This window comes from Polypterus senegalus, chromosome 15, assembly GCF_016835505.1.
Source record: "Polypterus senegalus isolate Bchr_013 chromosome 15, ASM1683550v1, whole genome shotgun sequence".
NCBI classification, from domain to species: domain Eukaryota; kingdom Metazoa; phylum Chordata; class Cladistia; order Polypteriformes; family Polypteridae; genus Polypterus; species Polypterus senegalus.
Genome location: NC_053168.1, coordinates 37,101,750 through 37,118,367, shown reverse-complemented (window position 1 = coordinate 37,118,367; position 16,618 = coordinate 37,101,750). Strand labels below are relative to the sequence as shown.

At 36.5% G+C, this 16,618-nt stretch overlaps 1 protein-coding gene across 4 annotated transcripts in view; it reads right to left on the bottom strand.

The window, feature by feature from the left end:
- elmo1 (engulfment and cell motility 1 (ced-12 homolog, C. elegans)) overlaps nucleotides 1-16,618 on the bottom strand; it is a 530,141-nt gene that overhangs the window by 346,222 nt on the left and 167,301 nt on the right. For all 4 annotated transcript variants that reach the window (XM_039737602.1, XM_039737605.1, XM_039737604.1 and 1 more), the window contains exon 3: nucleotides 6,050-6,200. In XM_039737602.1, coding sequence (XP_039593536.1) covers nucleotides 6,050-6,127 — 78 coding nt within the window. In that variant the 5' untranslated portion in view covers nucleotides 6,128-6,200. The remainder of the gene's footprint in view (nucleotides 1-6,049; nucleotides 6,201-16,618) is intronic.

Here is a 16,618-nt window from a genome sequence, read left to right as displayed (position 1 = left end):
GAACAATACAAAGAAAACACTGCACAGTAAAATACTCCATGCACATAATAATCATTGTCTCTTGCACAGTGTTAGTCCACTAAATAAAGAATGAACTTGCTTCTGCATTCTTTTTTTTTTTTTTATTTGTTACAGAACTTTTTCATACATAAGCCTTAGTAAATATGACCACAAAAATCCCACAGTCACAGGAGCCTGCCTTTACATAAATGACTTTAATGATTTGTTATTCTGCCTCTACACACATAAATGGAGAACTGCTTCAATCTGATGCCAGGGGCAGTTTATTCCATGTCAGTTACTTACAAGATGACAGATAAAAAGCAATTAAGCCATTCCTTATTCCTTTCCCATTTACTGTAACTGGTGAAGATAATGCCATCCAGTACACCTATTAAGGAGCATACAGTGATCACTGGTTTTATTATGTACTGGAATCAGAGTCAAAAGACATTTTCAAGATTTGATAGAGTAATATGATCTTACATACTTCCATTTGGTTACTTTTGTTGGCTGATGTTCAGGGCTAGAAACGGACGCTTTAAAAATATAATGCCAAAAAGTAAATCAATAATACAAGATGATGAATGATATACTGTAAATGTACATAATGTACAAAAATACGGCAATGTGCAGCAAAGAATAAAAACACTGTCTACAATACAATTAAAATGTTTAATCTGTGGATTATCTTCTGAATAAGTGGAAAGAGAAAGTATCACTCAATTTCATTTGTATGCCCTTGACAGTTGCTGTACGCATAGTTCTGAATTTATTTTATGTCAGATCTTACACTAGCAAAGCTCACTCTCTTTCTTGCACTCCTTATACTTTCAACAATTGGTCAATTTCATACCAAATATAATGTTGAATTGATGAAGTAAATCAAAGATTTCCTTCTTACCTAATGTATAAAAATTAACTTGTGTGGTGTTACTTTCTTAGGCTTTGTCCACACTATTATATTTTCATTTAACCATTTTGTTTTTAAGAAAAAACAATCTCTGTCCACAATAGTGTTTTCACATCATTTATAACAGTTTCTTTTTTCCACAGTAACACAGCCAAAAATACAAATGACATACACGTATTACCTATACAAGGCTTGTGAAATCAACAGAAAAATCCTTGAAGAGATTGTAACACCCCCAGCCACAAAATTTACTATAATCTGAAAGCTGTAGCAGCTGGTAAATTATTTGTCTTCTACACATGTATGCAGTATTCAAACTGTACAAAACACAAATTGGATGCATACAAGTAAACAACAAAACAAACGCCATGCAAAACAACTATACTATATCTGCCATGTTGGAATATGGTTTTCTTCTGTGAAGTGTGACCAATGAGGGAATGCGATGTTGTAAGTTTACAACTGTGGAGAACATTTTTAAAAATCTCAATTTTCAGGGGTTAAAAACACTGGTGTAGGCTAAAACAGAGACTAATGTTTTTAAGCAAAGCGGTAATAGTGTGAACATAGCCTTAATTCTCTAGGGGCTATTGAAGAATATCAAAGAATGATAAACACAGTTTATACTGCATGAAGGCAGTAATGTTTTAATGGTATACACTTTTTATTGTATAATCTTCATCAAATCAAATACCATGCAACTGAGTTTATTATGGCAATAAAGTAAATAAAGCCACTGCTTGGCACTGGTTTCATACTGTCTTTATATTACATTTTTTTTTATAAAACATCTACGCATAGCACTAAATAAAAAGAAAACTTTTCTGCCTTGATATGCACCCAATCATTCTTCTAGGCAAGAAACTCTATTTTTGTTTTCAGTACTTCTCATGGTTCAGCAGCTCTTATCTAAAAAAGGTTTGTTTTGTGTGTTTGTTACAGATGCTATTTCAGTCTCGTTATTAACCCTTTAGTAGCCACAATACTAACTTTTAATTTTTCACTGTCAGCTACATTATTGCCTAAAATTCCACAAATATAAAGAAACCTAAAGCAGATCTCTAACTACTGCTATTTAACACGTAGTAGCCTTAAGATATATAAAGCCATCACAAACCTTTCTCTAGTGTTCACTCACATACAGGTCTGTAGGCTTAACGCACCATAAACGAGGAAAATGTAAATAAAGTGTGCTTAAGAACAACAGACTACTGAATCAAGTACATGGAGTAGAATTCATGATAACTTTTAAAAGGTAAATAAGGTACACTAACAACTGAGCTATTAGTTAACCAGACGAATTTGACTAGCCTGACTGATGTTCAATTTCACTTGCTTCTGAAACGACTTATGTTACTATATACGTAGCTAAGAGCATGTTTAATGTCATGCTTGCATAACATGCACTATCACTCCACAGTCAAAGTGATCAGTCAGTGATTACATCCTGTACACATAATCTGAAAAATGCAGGTTTTCCATTGCTAGCCATACTCCGTGTTAGTTCATCTTCTGAACAATTTCCTTTTAAGAAAACATCTAGAAAACACTATGAAGGTGAAAGTGCTGAGGCTGCAAGATAAATGAAGAAATGTTCACTTCTGCAAAATGTGTGTAGACTGCCACAGACTGTATGAACACCCATAAATTTACTCATCAGCACATCAGACACCGAGAACCCCCCATAGTTTATAACTTGATATTTCTGAATTTGGCAAGCAACACAAACTGCAACAATGTCAGAGATGATTAAATAGCAGAGTTTGGTGGTGAGTTCTGAGCACTGACAGATTAATACTGATCTCAAAAAGGAATACCTGTTATTTCTGTGTTAAGTATAATAATGTTAAATTGTTAATACATTAAGGGTGGCAAAGGCATTGCTGCAGTCTTGCAGCACTAGGGATCAGCTTTCTATTCCTGTCTCAGGTACTATGTGTGTGGTGGCAGTAATGGGACAAGCACTGTTACTTTGGGAGGAGCAGGACTCATACAGACATCTAATTAGAAGTAAGCTATAACTGAGAAGGAAATGAAGGGACAGCAAGCTAACCAGGAGAATACCCCCTTCTCCAAAGCAAGCCTAACAGAAACAATCTAAAGCTCAGCGTAATACAGCTGGGATGAGAATTGTCAACTTCTATATATAAGGTCATGGTTCCATCCTGGAATAGAGTCTTAATCTCTGTAGCTGACAGATGTTGCATCTCCCATAAACAGACAAATTTAATTATTCTAAATTATTATTCATAATTGAGAGTAAAATAAAGCAACAGCATCCGTGCCAGAAAGTGACGGCAAAGAAGCAGCAAATTACTTGATAAATGTCTCAATTTACCAGTCCATCTACATCAATAATCTCACCTAAATCAGGTTTGTCTGCAGCTAAAAAAAATGAGACCGGGTTTCAGATAATGACTCCTGAGTGAGTCCATGTAATGGACTCGATCTTTCTAATTGGGTGAGGATGCCTAGAATCAAGGATGCTCTTCAGGTAGAGTGAAGTGCTTTGGGCATCTAGTGAGAGTCCATCCTGAGTGCTACCAATGGGAAGTGTACTAAACATGTCTAATTAGGAGCATTTGTAAGACTAAGACTGAGAAACTCTGGAAAAAACACAACTTTCGGAAATCCCAGGAGTTTATAGGCATTCCACAGGAAGAACTGCAGACTGTTTCAATTGATAGGAAAGTATGTCCTGCTCTGCTATTAACTACCATAATATTCACAGACAGAGTAGAACATGTATTGATATTTGACAAGATGGTGTCTTCTTCATGTAGGAGCACTTAATGTTACTTTTCTTTACATTATGTACCTCCTGTAAGTACAATGTGTTATGCATATTTTCAAGAATTTTATATGATTTCATGGTTTCTTTTTAGAGACACCTTGGGATAGTGGTTAGAATAGATGCCTCACATCTCCAGAAGCTCAACTTTAATTCACAGCTCAGTCAAATGGGATTCCTACAGCATCTTTAGCTTAATTAGCAACACCAAATTGCCTCAAGTTCAACATAAAGTCACAAGGACTGCCTCTACCAGACATAATCACACAGCTTGCGTCTTTGCTTTAAATCAAGACCTTCCATACAAAATCTCTCCAGTTCAGTTAAATTTGACGGTTGCCGAGCATGGACAGCCTGCTTCATATCATCCCATAGATTTTCGATGATATTCAAGTCAGGAGACCGTAATGGCCCAGAACATTGTACTGTATCTGTTTTGCAAACTAAGAACCTCATTTCAACCCTCAGATTTTTTTCATGAATCACACGAAAATGACTGAGCTGATGTTCTTGAAATTGTGTGTGCATATTACTGCTTGATACCACTTAAAACAGAAATGGAGATATCTCACACCAGTGCTTCAATGGAAATGTGTTTGGCTTTAGTGTGGAAGGGTATCAACACAAAAATCGTGCATCACTCAAAAACGGCTATGTCTACTTTCACAAAATTTTGTATTTACATTATTGTTCAAGTAAATAAAAATTTTAGAATTTTACTGGGGAGTCATACCTGATACAATGTATTACCTCAAAACTTCTGAATGTATTTTTATCACTGTTTTCCTGTATATTACAGTGTAAATGCCACACGAGTTGGAAGGGCATCCCAACCAGAGAAGGGTATGGTTCCTTACCCAGATAGAAGGCTCCAAACGGGCAGATGGGCATTCTGACCAAGAGACAAGAAGGAGCGAGACCTGGAAGTGACGGCAGGAGGAGATAGACGGACAGCCCACCAGAAGTGGGAAGATATTGCTGGGGACTTTTTATTCCCCGAGAACAGGAGATGGCAGCAGCCGTCTGTATTGTCACCCATTCAGGAACCAGTAGCGAATGCTGGGAGATGTAGTCTATCAATACATCCCTGCTGGGGACCATGGGTGCCACAAGGGGGTGCTGACAGGAAATGCTTTCCCAAAATTGGGACTTTCGCATGACCTGGAAATCCATCCATTGGGCAGTGGTCCAGGGAGCGGAAGTACTACAGAGTCCTTAATAAAAGGGACTGCACTCCCTTCTCAAGGTGAGTTGGAGCTGAAAGGACAAAGAACAGCACTCAGCTAGAGAGGGGCAGTGTGGCGGTGAGAGTATTGTGGGAGGAGAAGAGATTATTGTGGAGGGAGACAGAGAGAGAGAAAAACCTGTGCTTTTTATTACTTTTGAAGGAATCTGATTAATAAACCATCCTTTATTTGAACTCGGGTCTCTTTGTGTGTTTGTGTTGGGGTTTGGGATAGGCTGAGACCCCATTTTATATCACAATAGTTAACCCAACTTAATATACAGGGTTTATAGTGGGTTTAGTACGTGAAATGTTGGTCTGTGGTTCAACTGTCTCCAAAAGGGAATTTATTTAGAGACCATGCCTACACTTTATTCCATCCCAGGCAACGTAGGGTACCCTGGCCAGCACATAATAAAAATAAAAACTTATTCCAGCAATAATACAACAACGATAAGAGCAGCGCTGCAGCACAGAGGTTAATGATATGACCTTATAGCTCCAGAGCCCTGGGTTAATAATCCAGACCCAGCAATATCTTTTAGTTTGCATATTGTCAAGAGTAAACATGCTCTGCAAAGTCACCTGTTCAAGAGCTCATTACTGTCTTATGCCTGATGGTGCCAAGATAGGATCAGGCCCACCAAGACCTCATAGTGGAATAAGCATTTCAAATAAATAAATAAAAATAACAATGGAAAATCCCTGAAAACACAGTGATGTGTTTCAAAATGAAGGTTTGAACATTAATTACTATTGGTAAAAAGTTCTTTTTAAAAGAATTTAAGCATAGAGGTGTCATTAAGAAATAATTAAGTAACCTTTATGAGCATCACTGTTACCTTCTACTAATAGCCAAAATACATAAAGTGAATTATTTTCAATAAATAAAATGTCATTGCCTAAACACAAGGCATATACTGATTATGTTGATTTTGAAGCTTCAAAATACAAATTATTTTTCACAAGTATAATTACACTGGTAGACAAGGTCTGTCTAGATTTATATGCTTATATTTTATCCTTACAAAGTAAAACAGAATCCTCTGCAGAAGCCTTGTAGTTCTTAAGTTTATCCACTGAAGAAAAAAGAAATTAGATGATGTATTGGTTCACTCACCTGATCAATTTCCATTAGACGGGGAAACTCTTTTGGCCATTCAATGGCCACCTTCACAATATCTGAAGGTGGCGGCATCCTGGCTCTGAGTGTGCTTTCCAAAGGAAGCTAGCAGTCTTTACGCCGACGTCTGGCCCAGTTTCATCCACGTCTACAGGGAAGCACAAAAATAGCTCAACTTTAACAGCAAGAAAAGCAAATGTACTTAAAGCAAAAATGGAAACCCAAATTTTTTTTTTTATATTTTACCATTTTTAACACCTTTGAAAATGACAACTGTGAGCCTTTTGAATATTTAACATTCATAGTTTTTAACATACTGTACTTTAATCTGTTCCTTAATTACACTGATTCGTATGTGATTAAAAAAACCCAGGCAACACTGACATAATTTATGCATCCACCATCACCTTATGACATGTGACATACATGAATTCAAGGTATTAATGGCTAGCAATTCAGCTTTTTACAGTCTAGTTGCAGAGTAGGAATAATTTAGATGCAAGAAAGCTTTTAGTGGCGAGCCAAAAGAGAAATGATTAGGAATAAAATAATAAACATCTAAAACATAACCTTAGAAAATTAATACGCTACAAAATTATATCAAGACTTATATTATCAGGACAGTATAATGCCACATAGGAATTAAACATTGCCTACAATCTGTTAGCCTCAGGTTTAACTCCAGGAGTGCCTTCTGTGTGGAATGTGCATATTTCTTTTGTATTCCTAGGGTGTAACATCTGGGTCTCTAGTATCCTCTAGATCTTCATATTAACACTCTGCAAAAGACCATCCATGATTCTGAACTAATTAAGTAGCTACAGAAAATCTTGGTGAAAGAACACACTGTACCATTGTGCTGTCACAAAAAGTATTGTGTAAATTGTATTTTTTCCAGCAGACCCCTGTGACCCTGTGCTCGGATTCAGCGGGTTGGAAAATGGATGGATGGATATTTTTTCCTATCAGGATGTGTTTCCATAAATAGAACAAATCACAATGCAATAAATGTCTGGGACATTATTATGCAGTGCTTCTACCATATTAGTATTAAATTGTAAACAAAGCATCTGCTTACAACAATAATCTATATATTGTAAATGGCTCAACCCAAGTTTTTTCCCTCAGTCACATTTCCTATAACTGATGTCTTTCATGTGAGTCAGTTAATTCCTATTAGAATCTACAAAAGCAGAAAAGCTGTGTCACTACATTTCTATACAGTACATATCAATAGGGAGAGTTGCAGATTTAGTGGTCACCCTTTACACAAATAATGTAATTTTATTTTTTTAAATATGTAATACTACGGGGTGGCGCGTTGGTGCAGTGGTAGCGCTGCTGCCTCGCAGTTAGGAGACCAGGTTCGCTTCCTGCATGTTCTCCCTGTGTCTACGTGAGTTTCCTCCGGGTGCTCCGGTTTCCTCCCACAGTCCAAAGACATGCAGGTTAGGTGCATTAGTGATCCTAAATTGTCCCTAGTGTGTGCTTGGTGTGTGTGTGTGGCCTGCGGTGGGCTGGTGCCCTGCTCAGGGTTTGTTTCCTGCTTTACGCCCTATGTTGGCTGGGATTCGCTCCAGCAGACCCTCCGTGACCCTGTATTAAGATGTACTACTTCAAAAACGTATTCACCAGACTTGTGTTTGGGTTACCTGTCAACTGCCTGATATAAAGTTGAATGTTAAACTGTACATGAATGTGTCTGTCAATGAATTGTCTTCCTGTCTGTGTTCAAAACAGCCAAGATAGGTCCCAGCTTCCTGTAACCCTGAAATGGAATAAGCAAATTTATTAAATGAATGGGTGACGGGGTTCATCGGCATAAGCTATGGTGCTTGTTGTTCATTTACAAAAACAAATATTTTAACAGCTTATCATTTCAAATTTTGTTTGATGTGATCAAAGTAAAAGAACAGTCAAGGAGAAGGTAAAGTGCATCAGGAATAGTAAAGGGGAATTAAAAAGATACAGACAATGAAATTGCGGACACTCTTTTTTTTGAGGTCTTCACAAGGGAATAGTGGATAATCTCCCAGTGGTAAATGGGACTACTAAAGAGGTCCTGTGTGATTTAGAAATTTCAGAGGAAGATGAACTGCTCAGATTAAACAAGCTGAAATCAAACAAATCACCAAGACCATATAATATTTACTCTCAGGTTCTTAAGGAGGCTAGCAAGCACATATATAAAAACCTTTAAACATATTTTTAGGAGGTCACTGCATACTGTGGAGATTCTGAAGGACTGGAAAATGGCAAATATGATCCCATTATATAATAAGGGTGACAAATCCAAGCAACTATAAGTCGGTGAACTTAACATGCATCACAGGAAAATTAATGGAAGGAATTAATAAGGATAAGATTGAACAGCACATGGTTAGTGCAGGAGTTTTTCTGAACAGTCAACATGGGTCCAGAAGATGGAGGTTATGTTTTATTAACATGCTGAAATTCATGAGGAAGCAACAAAAGGATATGATCAAAGTGGAGCATATGATATTATTTACTTTGACTTTCAGTAAGCATTTGATAAGGTGCCACATGAGAGGTTGGGCATCTACAAGAAGTTGGAGTTCAGGGTGATTTTTGTAGATGTTTGCAGAATTGACTCAGACTCAGGAAGCAAAGGGTTATGGTGAAAGGAACCTTATCAGAGTTGGTTGACGTTAACAGTGGTTTTCCACAGGGGTCAGTGCTAGGGCTGCTGTTATTTTTAATATATATAATATAAATGATTTAGATAGGAATACATGTCACAAGTTGGTTGTTTATAGATGATACCAAGATAGGTGGATTGGCAGATACCTTGGAATCCATAAATCATTACAGAAGGACTTGGACAGAATATAGGCTTGGGCAGATTCGTGACAGATGATTTTTAATGTCAGTAAATGTAAAGTATTACACATAGGAGGTAAAAATGTTAGGTTTGAATACACAATTAGAGGACTGAAAATCAAGAGTACACCTTATTAGAAGAATTTAGGAGTCATAGTGGACTCTATTCTATGAACTTCCTGACAGTGTTTAGAAGCCATTAAGAAGGCAAACAAAATGTTAGGTTATAAAGCTCGTTGTGTAGAGTACAAGTCCAAGGAGGTTATGCTCAACTTTTATAACACACTGGTGAGGCCGTATACAGTTTTGGTCACCAGGCTACAAAAAGGACAGAGCAACACAAGAAAAAGTCCTGAGAAGAGCGACAAGCCTTATTACAAGGCTACAGGGGACGAATTATGAAGATTAAGAGGTGACAGGATTGAAGTGTTTAAAATTATGAAGGGAATTAGTACAGTGGATTAAGACTGTTATCTTAAAATGAGAACATGGGGACATGTCACATGTAAGGGTACATTTTGCACAAACATTAGGACGTTTGTCTTTACACAGAGAACCAAAGACACTTGGAATTAGCTACCAAGTAGCGTGACAGACAGTAAGACTTTAGGGACTTTCAAAACTTGACTTGATGTTTTTAGAAGAATTAAGAGGATAGGACTGGTGTGCTTTGTTGGGCTAAATAATGTGTTCTCATCTAGATTGTTCTAATGTTCTAAAAGTGTTTAAAAGATGGGTACCTAAAATATCAATGTCAACTTAAATATGCACTGAAGATAAAAGCATGTGCATTTCTTAAGTAAGTTGGTAAAGGGCATATAAAAGTTAAAAATGCAGATTCTAAAGTAAGTGAAATGAAGAGGTCAAGTGAAAAAGGAGGGGGGAAAAAACAAAGTAAAAGAAAATAGTACAGTAATGGGGGGGGGGCAAAGGAATGATTACAAGCTGGAAAACAGTGAGTTGATTGATCTCTAAATAAAAGCACAGAATGGAGCATCCCATTCAAAAGACTTTAAAGTGGTCTTTCAGGTATTCAAAGCAATATTCTCAACAAGTTAAAATGACAACAGAATCTCAGAGCAGCAATCGAAAATGCAATATACTCTGTAGGTTTTCATAACAGTCTATTTTTTATTATGTAATATGTAACAATACACAACGCAATGAAAGATTATCCTACTGGGTGGGATTAGCTTTTCTTAGAAAACATCTAAGTCATCTTGGCTGTATTATGGATATTTTATTTAAACAGTAAGGCTTAGAGAAGAGAACAAAACTTGTTTCTATCTGCAGCAATGCAACTTTCTCTTAATTTTGTTATCTTGCATAATCATTTAGGATGCTTTAAGGGAGCTACTACAATAGAAGTCAGATGATGCACATTATAAAAGGAAGAAAGTGTACATTCCTACAGTACAAAAGATAACAATTAGTAGGAACCCATAAAAGCAAAACAAGGATAAATTGGGACATTTGCAGTGTCACAATTGAGCAATAATAAGGAGCATTCTCCTTACCTGGAACTTTTTATTTTAACATTTCTAATATTAATTTATACAGATATAATGTAAATACCATATTAAAGAATTTGTCTTGTATTTACTTTGAAAAACATGAGTAGTGTAAATTATCAGTTATACTAAACAAATACTATGGGCAATAACTTTAGGGAAAAGCTACAGTTTGCAGAAAAGCAAAAGGGGTTATACTGTAGCATTTCCTAGATGGCAAGGCCATGTAGAGAGCATGCTGGTAAAAGACAAAGACAATTTTTATTACTATCAAAATGCACAACACCGTTTTAACTAGAGAATAAACCCTCATTATACGTCCTAGTAAAAGGATATATTAACCACAGAACAAATGTACAAATACACTGCACAAAAAATTAAGGGAACACTTAATAATCACAGTCTAACACCATATCAATTAAGCTTCAAGGATATCAATCTGTTCAGTTAGCAATCATAAATGATTGCAAATCAACTTTACCTTTACTTTTCATACAATTGCTCTCTCTTATTTCTTCTTGACTGACTCTTCTCTAATTTTGCATTTTGCTAATGTCCTTGTTATTACTGGTAGCATGACACGGTACCTGCAGCTGATTTAGGATGCACAGGTTGTCCAGCTCCTCAAGGATGGCACATCCTTGTGTGTCATCGCAAGAAGGTTTGCTGCGTCTCCCAGCATAGTTTCCAAGAGCACGGAGGAGATACAGGGTCATAGAGGGCATCAACCCAGTAGCAGGACCGGCATTTGCTTCTTTGTGCAAGAAGAAACAGGAGGAGCACTACCAGAGCCCTACAAAATGACTTCCAGCTGAGCACTGGTGTGCATGTTTCTGACCAAACTGTGAGAACCCGAATCCAACGTCCTCTAATGGGATGTGTGATCACACCCCATCACTGTGCAGCTCGACTGGCATTTTCCAGAGAATACCACAATTGCCACCTCTGCCATTGGCACTCACTCGTTCTCTAACAGGTGAGAGCAGGTTCACACTGAGCACATGTAATTGACGTGAAACAGACTTGAGATGTTATGGTGAACGTTATGCAGCCTGCAATATCATACCTGACTGCTGTTAGCTACTGGGATGAAGTCTTCAGAGCCACTGTCAGAACTTAAACTGGTGCAGTTGGCCCTGGGTTCCTCCTGGTACAGGACAATGCTTAGCCTCATGTGGTTTCTAGATGATGAAGGCATGCCATTGACTAGCCCACGCGTTCCCCAGACTTCAATTAAGAACCTCAATAATGTTATGTATTGGTGCATCCGACTTCGGCAAGTAGCATCAGACTGTCCAGGAGCTCAATGATTTCCTGATCTGGGTCTGGGAGGAGATCCCCCAAGACACCCATCAGATGTTGTTGCAAATACATACAGGCACGTGGGAGCCATATACACTACTGAGTCACATTTTGAGATGCCGTTATAAAATTCATGCAAGTTAGATCAGACTGTGATTTAAATTTTTGACTTTGACTTTTTGGTGTGATGTAAATCCAGCCCTCAATGGGTTGGTGACTGTGGTTTCCATTGACTGTTACTACATAATTTTGTTCTCAGTGAATTACACTTTTCAGTGGAACTTCAGGTCACGAACGTCTCGGACCACGTACAAATCAGGTTATGACCAAAAAGTTAGCCAAACTTTTGCATCTGTTCATGACCATACACTTGGGTGACGAACGAGCCAGTTTCCCTTCCGGTTCATACACGCCGATGATTTCCTCACATGTTTCGTCTCTCTCTGTGCATTCCCTGTGCAGAGAGAGAGAGACAGCGAGAGGGAGAGAGCGCGAGAGAACGAGTGAGAGAGAGAGCGCGAGAGAACGAGTGAGAGAGAGAGCGTGAAAAAACGAGTGAGAGAGAGAGCGCGAGAGAATGAGTGAGAGAGAGAGCACGAGAGAAGGCAGTTAAAGAAGGTAGTAAGGCCGAGAAGGCAGTTAAAGAATGCAAGGGGCTTATTTTTAAAGAGACTGCTAGGTTAGTTTTCTATTACACTGTGCATTCTATGGTATAATTAACTATTTTTGTGCTTAAAAATCTATATATATAAAAATATATATTTACATACAGCTCGTACGGTTCAGAACGGATTAATTGTATTTACATACAATCCTATGGGGGAAATTACTTCGGGTCACGACCAAATCGGGTTGCAACCAGAGTTTTGGAACAAATTACGGTCATGACCGAGGTTCCACTGTATTACTCAGAAAAGATTTACGACTTGAATATTTTGTTCATCGAGATCCAATGTGTGATTTAAGTGTTCCCTTAAATTTTTGAGCTGTCTAGTATACAAGGTAAATTGAAGAAAAAAAAAAACCAATCTGAGCTAAACTTTCAAGGCTAGTTAGTATGCCAAGTAAGGGTGTAAGAGAGAGACCGTAAATGTGCAATCATACTGAAGAGCAGCAACCAAAAAAATCTGTAGAAGGAAAGACAGTAGTTTAAAAAAACAATAGAAAACAGATGTGTCCTCAATTTTAATCTATTCAGACTATTAAATCCTCAAAAGTTGATCCATGAAACCATGATGGCCAATAAAACTGGATTAATTTTCTTGTACAAGGGCAAGAATATGCATCTGTATATATCTGAATTTATTATGCAGTTACAGTCATTAGCTATCCTCAATAAAGAAGTGTATCACTGAAGAGGTGGTCATGAATGTCCAACTGTGTGTTTAACAGTATTGCTTTGTATCATTTAGACTTTATTTACTGATCCACACATTTATCTTGCCATCATTCTGGGACAGATTTAATTAATAAATCTGATCTGCCCATAATACTACATTTCATAACTCTGCAGGCTCATTTCTAGATAATAATTGTATATCTTTAAAGTATACTGTGCTGTATAATATTCACAAATAAAAAGTGATATCTTGTATCTCATATTTTAATTTTAAACCCAAAATGAATCAATAAACAATAAAAACATAAAATCTGACTTTTAACATTTATGAAAGAAAAGAATGCATTTGGAGTTAAATCTATATTTGCTTTTTGAAAGCATTTTTTGTTTCAATAAATGTAACCAAACAATGTATAAGAGCTATTCTTTGGAAAGTTAACAATTTGATGTACAGTAAATGAAGTTGTTAAAAGATATGAAAAAGTATTATGAACAAATAAAATGTAGGCATGGTCTAACATTCAGGTACTTTTAAATTTAGTTAGATAGTTTGAAATTTTGAGATTTTTAAAATTCTAAACAGTTCATTGAATAGTTTGTTATCACAATTTTGTCTATTTGCCTCAGTCGCCACATTCAAATCTCGCCTAAAAACACACTTCTTCACATTGGCTTTTAATTCTTAACCTGTTTCATTTTCCACTTGCCTTTTGCTATTTTCTCTATTTTATTTGGTCCCTTGACCTGTTTTTAGTATCTCTGTTTTAATTCTCTCTTAATGTTTATTTTTAATATTTTGCTTTTAGTCCTGCTTGTTGTAACTGTACAGCGCTTTGGTCAGTTGTAATGCTGTGTTTTTAAGCGCTCAACAAATAAATATGGTATGGTATGGTATGGTATGGTATTAGTTTTGAATATACCTCACTGTTACAAAAATGTTTAACAGGGATAATCAAATGATGTAGTAGTGTATATATAAAATTTTAAGCAGCATTTTAGAATATCATAAGGCTCAAGTTGCTTTTATAGACAACAGATTCCAACAACGATAAAAAGATTCATGTGTTATTGTTAATTGTTGCTGGATATGGAAGGTCTGTGGCTAATTGTTATTCAAATATGGAAAAATTTTTTAAATAAGTATAGTATCTGATGGAGATTAAAAATCTATTAAAATAACACTGATTAATTAGCTCCACAACTGCCTAATTGCCTGACCATTTTACTAGTGCATAATATGATCAATATGTCTACCTGTTACTTAGCTGCTACTTTCGATGCTTAATGGAGATACCTGAAACTTAAATATTCTAATTATTCTGAATTATGCAAGATGCTGTCAATGTACTTCACATCTGAATGTCTAAAATGGACTAATCATCATTACACATGTGCACTATTGTAGACAGTTGCTGTGGTAAGTTAATGACTGGTCAACAAGATCAAAGACTGAAAAGTAAGCAACCTAAGAGATCATGCAAAAATGAGCAAAAATGTTCAACAGTAAAGAAAGGATTTTTTCAGCACTAAAAAGTAATCAGTTGCTTGGAATAGAGTGAGAGATATAGTGAGTTACTGTTCATTCTTAACTGTGATTTTTTTTTTAATCAAAAACACAATCTAATTTTATTCAAAAAAGTCTATTGCGGGCACTACTATTCATTCTTCTTTTCATAGTCGGCAAAGTTTCCTATGTGGACCTTTAAATATTAAGGGTAACTTGCCTACCATAAGGTATTGCAAAAGCAAGAGACATGTAGAACAACAATTAAAGTGAAACACAGTGTAAAAGTTAATAGCTCAGGGGTTACTTTTAACAAAATCTCTTCTGTTTTCAAAGAAATTAAAGCATACTCAGCCAAAATAATCTTAAATAATAATAGAAAATGCCTTAAGATAATAGAAACACCGATCTAAAGGGTGCTGCTACATCCCATATCTATTTCTTAAGTTTTACATGCTTTGAATAACTTACCATTTAATTTTGCTAAAGTTACATTTCTAAAAAAAATTACTAGCATTTGGTTCTTTGTATAGAAAGGGCATATTTTGAGAAACCGAGGAAAATGAGGAAAATCTAAGGATAATATTAGAAGGTAGAGTATCAAATGTGGGTGTAACAACAAGGATAAGAAGGGAAGTAGTCAAACATGCATTATAAAGAATGAAGAAGGCGACTGGACTAAATGGAATACTGGCTGAAGTATGGAATGAGTCTAGGGGAGGAAGGAATAGATGTGTTAAGGGAGGTGATGTCAAAGATTTATTGTAAAAAGAAAATGCCAGATCAGTGGAGAAACAATGAGATTGTGCCTATATACAGTACAGAATAAGGAGAAGGGAGACATTCCCCATTCATGGAAATTATAGTTGTATAAAGCTGACACACAATGAAAATATAGGAGCGGAAAATAGATAAAAGGTTGAGAAGAGACACGGCAATATGGGAAGAACAGTTTGGGTTTAATTCTGGAAAGAGTATAATAGATGAAAATACAGAGAGGAACAGACAGGATGTTGTATTCAAAGACTGAGAGAAGGCATCTGATAGAGTTCCCCAGCAAGAAATGTGGAGATATATGAGAAAGAAGTGAGTACTGGAAAATAATATAAGGACAGATAAGGAAATGTATAAGGGGGCCTACACACAAGTGAGAAGTGATGTAGAAATACCAGATGGATTTTCAGTTAAGGTCGGAATACATCAAGCATAGTCATTAAGCTTCTGTCTTTTCACTCTAGTTATGGATATTGCCACCAAAGGAATACTAGATCAGGTGCATGTTATTTGCAGATCACATTGTGAAATGTGGCACCACCAAGAATAATATGGAAAGGAAATTGGAGCAGTGGACCTATAGAAGATAAAAGCCTTAAGATAAGTAGGAAAAGGACAGAAATCTTAAGGCACAAGAACAAGATAGAGAAGTTAACCTCCAGGGAAAAAAGCTTAAAAGGGTGGAAAAGTTACACAAACCAAAGAATGTGATCAGACTGAAAACAATGGAAAAAGGAACGAGGAATGTCATGTCACTGAAGAATCAGTGCAAGAGTGAAGAGTGTATAAAACAATGGTCAGACCAGGACTGCTGTATGAATCACAAACCTAGATAGTTTAAAAGTGCATGAAAGGAAACTGGATGTTACAGGAATGTGGATGTTGAGACAGATTTGTGCAGATACAAAGCTTGATAAGATCAGGAATGAGAGACTCAGGGGTACAATTAAAGTTGGGGAAATCTCAAAGGAAATACTGGAAATAAGGTTACAGTGGTATGGGCATGTAATGAGAAGAGAGGTTAACGGTAGAGGGACAAAAATAATGGAGATGGAGATGTCAGGTCAGAGGTGAAGAGGACAACCAAAAAAAGTGGCGGACTGTGTGAAAGAAGATCTAAGGGAGAGAGGGGTGTCAGGCAACAGTAGAGTACAACAGATGAGCATGGAGGTGGTTAGTTAAATATAACAACCTAAAATGTGTCAGAAAAGTGGTGAAGACCAAATTAAACTCTAAACCAAAAAAAATCAAACTACAAAAAATATTGAGTATAATTTATTACAATAGTCATTTTT